General features: G+C 34.6%; 1 protein-coding gene across 1 annotated transcript; it reads left to right on the forward strand.

Annotated features, from left to right (window-relative positions):
* The first annotated feature begins 1770 nt into the window (after positions 1–1770).
* Positions 1771–5211, forward strand: LOC115953752 (probably inactive leucine-rich repeat receptor-like protein kinase At5g06940). The gene is made up of 2 exons (XM_031071521.1): positions 1771–4171; positions 4628–5211. The coding sequence occupies exons 1-2, from the start codon at positions 1783–1785 to the stop codon at positions 4996–4998; spliced, it is 2760 nt and encodes a 919-aa protein (XP_030927381.1). The 5' UTR covers positions 1771–1782; the 3' UTR covers positions 4999–5211.
* Positions 5212–7722: the final 2511 nt, after the last annotated feature.

Below are 7722 nucleotides of genomic sequence, written 5' to 3' on the forward strand. Positions count from 1 at the left end.
ATAAGATATTATGATTAATTCCATAACAAAAGTTTATAAAATTCTCCATTTTCAGTTTCTTTTATAACTATTTTGAATCAGTAATTCCATGGCTAAAAACACAGAGTAAACAATAAGTTTAGGGTAATTGTTGGTGAAAGGTCAAATCCTGTCAACTATATCTTAGGATTCTTTTCCAACTTATGATAACATTAAGGAAAAAGATGTTTGTTTACAAAAGTTCTATTATTCAGGGAGAAAACAAAGGATAAAGTTGAAACGAAAACACAGACAAATATGTAGAAACATCATACACTCACTCACTCTGAGCATGAATGCACCGTTCACGCTTTTTTACTTTTATGGCCCAGGGACCAGTGCACACAGTTTCACATTAAAATTTTTTCAGTATACAAATGAGTGGAAAGAAAAAGTTCTCTTACTTATAAAAATATTAATGAAAAAAAAGCTATCTCATTAAAACTTTCATTAATGGTTTTCTTACATTTAAATACTCTTTAATATTGTAAGAAAAAAAATTCATGTGAATATTAATTACCTCAAAATTGCTACCCTTTAGATAATGTTTTTAAGTTCAACAATCCGATTTTGTAAACAATGATTTTCTTACATTGAAATACCATCTATGGCACAATGAATGGTTTTTTAATGTGTATATTGTTACCACATCTACTATATAGTTACCATTAGTGTCAATCAATTATAAATTGGGTAAGATAAAAAAAACCACCTGTACAGCTTAGGCTAATACCAAGTACTACAAAGACTTATAAGTACACTTTATATTGTTTGAAAGTTTCATGCTTGTCGAAGTCTTTTGTTTCCTTTCAAACAACTTGTCTTCATTGCATTATGAAAATTATATGTGTGAGAGTGTATGAATAGCAAATGAAATATAATTAACAATTAGAGATAGAGTATGAAGCAGGAGGAGCAAGAGGATTTTCAAACGATATTAAATGACATTTTTTCCTATGGAGTAAATTTGATATTTTTGTATTTGACATTAACTCAAACCTCATATATAATTTTTGTATTTTACTATCCTGACCATTCATATTAGCTCATGCAATTTTTTTTTTTTTTTTTGCATAATTTAGCACAATAACCTTTTTTTTTTTTACTTAACTATTTTTCAAAACACCTACATTATATTATGTTTATTATTATTATTTTTTTAATTTTAGGAGAGTCTATTCTAAATTTTCTTTCATTAAAGTATCAATTTTTTTTTAAATTTTTTTAATTGTCACTCTATCCCTTTATATACTATAGTTATCATTTATCATTTATTTTCTTCTTTCATCATCGAAAAATTTGAAGAAAAGATAAAAAATTAAAATCCACAATAACAACGATTATGTATATACACAAGTACTGTATCAAAAACGTATTTTACACAATAGATACACAAGCTAATATTAATGATTTTTAGAGCTGGACAAAATTTTGGACTTACAAATTTTTTCCTCTTTAAAGTCAATTCCTAATCCTAGTCCTGATTGATTTGTCATCTGCCTTCTTACTTTTTTATTGTTGCTATGATTGTCAACCTCATATCATGTAATTTTTAAAATCTTTTTAATTTTTTGGGCTAGAGACTTTCTCTACTCTCCTGTTTTTTTTCGTTTGTTTGTTTTAATATTGCTTTTTTGGTGTGGGGTTTGGCAATTTTGGAATTTTATACAATCAAGTCCTACCTCAATATAAATATTCTCAAAAGTATAGATGACTTTTCGGAACTTTGCACAGATACCCTTGAACCTATCAACATCCAGTAATATGTTACTCTCTGTCTCACAACACTTTCTCCTCCAGCAGACTCTACTTCACAGATATATAGAAAAGATTGAAAAGAACACAAGCAAGCTCTCTCAGTCACCTCCAATGGCTAAAACCTGCACATACCTATTTCTTCTTTCTCTAACCTTCACATCCTTCATTGTTAGCTCAGCTTCATCAGAAGAAGAGATCCTTTTAACCTTCAAGTCCTCCTTTGAAGACTCAAATAACTATCTCTCCAGCTGGTCTAATAACTCTGCCACACATTACTGTAATTGGACAGGAATCACCTGCTCCCCCACTCCTTCACTCTCTGTTACTTCTGTCAACCTTCAAAGCTTAAACCTTACTGGTGAAATCTCATCTTCTATATGTCAGCTTCACAATCTGACTGACCTCAATCTTTCTGACAATCTTTTTAACCAACCCATTCCTCTCCATCTCTCTCAATGCACTACTTTGGAAACTCTGAATCTCAGTAACAATCTCATTTGGGGTACAATCCCAGATCAGATTTCTCTTTCGGGTTCTTTGAAAAAGCTTGATTTCAGCAGAAACCGTATTGAGGGAAAGATCCCAGAAAGCATAGGCTCATTGCAGAACCTTCAAGTTATCAACTTGGGAAGCAACTTGCTTTCAGGTAGTGTACCTTCTGTCTTTGGGAACTTCACTGAGCTTGTTATTCTAGATTTGTCTCAAAATGTTAACTTGATGAGTGAGGTTCCAAATGAAATTGGGAAGCTTGAGAAGCTGGAGAAGCTTTTTTTGCAAAGCTCTGGTTTCCATGGTGCTATTCCCGACTCTTTTGTGGGTTTGCAGAGTTTGACTATTTTGGACCTTTCTCAGAACAATCTGACTGGTGAGGTCCCTCAGATACTAGGGTCTTCTCTCAAGAACCTGGTATCTTTTGATGTTTCACAGAACAAGCTTTTGGGGCCATTCCCATCTGGCATTTGTAATGGAAAAGGCCTTATAAACCTGAGTCTCCATACAAATTTCTTTGCTGGTTCAATATCCAACTCCATTAGTCAATGTTTGAATCTTGAGAGATTTCAAGTTCAGAACAATGGGTTTTCTGGTGATTTCCCAAATGACTTATGGTCATTACCAAAAATTAAGCTCATTAGAGCTGAAAACAATATATTTTCTGGTGTAATTCCTGATTCTGTATCAATGGCTGCTCAATTGGAGCAAGTTCAGCTGGATAACAACAGCTTAACCAGTAGAATTCCTCAGGGTCTTGGGTTGGTTAAGAGCTTATACAGATTCTCTGCTTCTCTTAATAGTTTATATGGTGAACTTCCTCCAAATTTTTGTGATTCACCTGTAATGAGTATAATAAATCTTTCCCACAATTCGCTTTCTGGCCGAATTCCAGAGTTGAAGAAGTGCAGGAAGTTGGTCTCGTTGTCTTTATCAGATAACAGTTTTACAGGAGAAATTCCACCCTCCCTTTCTGATTTACCAGTGCTAACTTACCTTGATCTTTCTGAAAACAATCTCACTGGTCCCATTCCCCTAGGGCTTCAGAACTTGAAGCTTGCCCTCTTCAATGTGTCTTTCAATAAACTATCTGGTAGAGTCCCATACTCATTGATTTCAGGTCTCCCAGCTTCCTTTCTAGAAGGAAACCCTGGACTTTGTGGTCAGGGATTACCCAATGCTTGTTCTGATGACCAGCCAAGACACCACACTCTTGGTCTTACAACATTGGCTTGTGCCCTGATATCTGTTGCTTTTGGTCTTGGAACTTTGATTGTAGCTGCTGGGTTTTTTGTGTATCATAGATCTTCCAAGCAGAATTCTCAAATGGGAAGTTGGCGGTCTGTATTCTTCTATCCTCTTCGAGTCACTGAGAATGATTTGGTTATGGGAATGGATGAAAAAAGTGCCATAGGCATTGGTGGAGCATTTGGTAGAGTTTACGTTTTAGGCTTACCGAGTGGTGAACTTGTTGCTGTGAAGAAGCTTGTTAATTATGGGAGCCAGTCATCTAAAAGTTTGAAGGCTGAGATTAAGACATTAGCAAAGATCAGGCATAAGAATGTTATTAAAATTCTTGGGTTCTGCCATTCTGATGACTCAATCTTCCTAATTTATGAGTTCTTACAGAAGGGGAGCTTAGGGGATTTGCTTCACAGGCCGGGTTTTCAGTTGCTGTGGGGTGTCAGATTGAGAATTGCAATTGGGGTTGCTCAAGGATTAGCATACCTTCACAAGGATTATGTCCCACACATACTGCACAGGAATGTAAAGTCAAATAACATTCTGCTGGATGCAGATTTTGAACCAAAACTTACAGATTTTGCACTTGACCGAATTGTGGGAGAGGCTGCATTTCAGTCAACCATAGCTTCAGAATCTGCATTATCATGTTACATTGCTCCAGGTATGAGTCTGATGGTAACGCAAGTTTTACATAGGTTATTTGTTCGTAAATTAACTCTGTCATAGAAAGTTATTGGAATTCTCATGCCGGGATAGTATTTTTATCTTTCCCTTTGAACTGATTAACCATCTTCTGAACTGTGCATTGAAAGTCAAGGAAAAATGACATCCTTAAGGGTCAATGGATGCTAAATTTTTTTTAAAAAAAAAAACTACTTATAAGTGACCTTTAAATACACCCTTTCTCCTCATATATATAAATGGAAATTAACAGTGTTATTGATTGAATCGAGAGTCATGAAACACACTGCATTCACCAAACTATGTCAGATATGATATTACATTCTTTGACAAGTTTATCATCTGCTTTCTAAATATGTTAAAAGTAGAATTGCATAAAATATGCTGATGTTACAAAACTTAAATCTTGATGATCTTTATCGGTTTTGTATTGCAGAATGTGGGTATACTAAGAAGGCGACTGAACAAATGGAAGTTTACAGCTTTGGTGTTGTATTGTTGGAGCTAGTGACTGGCCGACCAGCTGAGCAAGCTGAATCAACAGAATCCCTTGATATTGTGAAATGGGTGCGAAGGAAAGTTAACATTACTAATGGGGCATACCAAGTTCTTGACCCCAATATATCAGATTCTTCCCAACAAGATATGCTAGGGGCTCTGGATATTGCTCTCCGATGCACCTCTGTGATGCCAGAGAAACGGCCATCCATGTTTGAAGTTGTGAGAGCACTTCAGTCCCTCGACTCGAGGTCTCCCCTTCCAAGTACAGAGTTCTCTACTTCTGAAGGGCACTCAGTTTCAGTCTAAACGTTGAATCAAGGACTTGCCTTTTTTTCTTCAGGGGGAGGGGGTTCTTTTGCTGTCTTAATGTAAAGCCAACTTGATTTACATCTCTTATTTTGACTTCTGATGGGAAAAAAATACGCTTGGGCATGGTTTTTTCTGTTGTGCACCAGAATTTGTTTTGGGATTTTGTTTCATATTAATACCAGAGTTTTACAATATTCTGAATTTCTATACTATAAGGCTATAGCCATGAGTGCCACTTTGTATGGTTGTTAAGAGACTTTATCCAACTCTTGGCATCTTGACGTCCATAATATGCAGTGGACGGGGAACACTAGGCTGACATGTGGCCAATTTAGGACACATGCCGTGCTCATGTCTCCTTCAGTATGTAGGAGCACTAGAGCCTCCATGTATCTTGAAACCTCTAAAATGACTTAAGCTGAAACCTCTAAAACGGAAAAAAATGCCTTGAAATATCTAAAATGATCAAAATATCCCCTAACCTCTAAAACGATCAAAATATTCTCAAAGTATCTAAAAAGACCAAAATACTCTTGAAATCTATAAAATGACCAAAATGCCCTTAAATTTTTAGCTCAAAACCTCTAAAATGACCAAAATTCCCTTTTAAATATCTAAACTGATCAAAATACCTTTGAAACATTTAAAGTGACCATAATACCTCTAAACCTCTAAGATGACCAAAAAACACTCTAAACCTCTAAAATTACAAAAATAGAGGTTTGGGGTATTTTGGATATTTCAGGGGTATTTTCTTCAAATTAAAGGTTTTAGGGGCATTTCAGTGATTTTCAGGTTTTAGGGATATTTCGATCATTTTGTAGGTTTTGAGGGAATTTCAATCATTTTTTAGGTTTCGGGAGAATTTTGGAAATTTTTTAGGTTTTAAGGGTATTTTGGTCATTTTTAGGTTACGCGGGCATTTTGATCATTTTTTAGGTTTCAATATTATTTTAGTAATTTTTAGTTTTTGGAGGGTATTTTGGCCATTTTAGATTTGGGGGGTATTTTGGCCATTTTATAAGTTTAGGGGGCATCTCGGTTATTTTTTAGGTTTCAGAGGAATTTTGGTCATTTTTTTAGGTTTTAAGGGTTTGGTCATTTTGTAGGTTTCGAGGGAATTTTGGTTTTAAAAAAAAAAAAAAAAAAAGGTTTTGGGGTTATTTTTGTAATTTTTAGGTCCTAAGAATATTTTGGTCGATTTTTAGGTTTTAAGCATTTCGATCATTTTTAAGGTTTCAGGGGTATTTGATAACTTTTTAGATTTTGAGGGTGTTTTAGTATTTTACTAGATATCGTGGGTATTTTGGTCATTTTTAGGTTTCGGGGGGTATTTTAGTTATTTCATAGATTTCGAGGTATTTCAGTCATTTTTTAGGTTTTAGTGGTATTTTGGTAATTGTTTAGGTTTCGAAAGTATTTTAGTCATTTTTTAGGTTTCGATGGTACTTTGGTCATTTTTATGTTCTAGAGGTATTTATATCATGTTATAGGTTTTAGGGGCATTTTTTCGTTTTATAGGTTTTAGGGGTATTACAATACTTTAATAGGTTTTAGGGATATTTTTATCATTTTTAAACTCCAGTGGTATATTTGTCATTTTAAAGTTTTAGGAATATTTTGGTCAATTTTGGAGTATTTCGGCAATTTTAGAGGGTTTTAGGAGTATTTTTGGTCATTTTTAAGTTTTAAAGGCATTTTGGTAGTTTTTGATTATTAGTTAATTTAAAGGGTTGGGGTTTCCACATAATAATTAAGTTGGATTGAGTTTGAGTTTAGAAGTAACTTGGTTAAATGAGTGTTGAGGGAGAAATTGATGCCTTTGAATAAAATGTTGGGAAACCAAGCCGAAACTCGACTATGGGCTATTGAGTTGGTACCCAAAGGCTTTCAGTGTGATGACAAGCCTATCCAAGCAAAAAAAAACAAAGGTTGCACTTGACAAAACAGTAACAAAAGCCCAATGAAAATACTTTACAATACTTAATTAATACGGTAGTGGTCCTGTTCTGATAGTTCAAGGGAAATAAATTCTCTAGCGGTAAGGGTGAAATTACACTTAAGTCCAGAAAGATAAATTCTCCAATAGCAAGGGTGAAATTACACAGTCCAACAGTCAATGATTAAATAAATTTAGGAAAGAGTTAACTCCTGGGGGTCCTTGTATGTCTCAGTTAGGGGAATTTATTGTACTTTCGGTCATCATTACATCAATGTGAGGGAAGAGTTTAATTGTTACAAATATATTATATCCTTTAATAGTAAAACAAAAAGTAAAAAATAAAGGTTCCATAGGAAGAAGAAAATGATTAATTGGCATGGTGTGAAGGGAGAGAGGGATCCTAGCTTAGTGTAGCAAGTATTAAAATAAGATTTTGGTGAGTGTGTGTTCATAAGGCATGAATGAGGTAATGTGGGTTGTTTTGAGTGAGTGGGATAGGATTAATATTGAGGTTAAGGATTTAGTAAGTAATAGGCTGTTTGTGACTAATTTGGGAGGCACTTATGAGCTGTGATTGTGTAAAGGGGGGAAAAGAATATCTGAGGTTAGGTGATTGTTGTCTAAAGGGAATGAGTGGTGAGCTTAAGGAGAGCTAAACCACCAACAAAAATGGCAAACAAATCAAGAGTTTCAAAGGGAGTCTTTTTGTTTGTGGGCTGAGGTGCTTATCTTTTTATAATGGAGTTTTAGGGAAGCATTAATTAACAAGAATCCAAAAA

This window comes from Quercus lobata, chromosome 7, assembly GCF_001633185.2.
Source record: "Quercus lobata isolate SW786 chromosome 7, ValleyOak3.0 Primary Assembly, whole genome shotgun sequence".
Classification (NCBI taxonomy): Eukaryota; Viridiplantae; Streptophyta; class Magnoliopsida; order Fagales; family Fagaceae; genus Quercus; species Quercus lobata.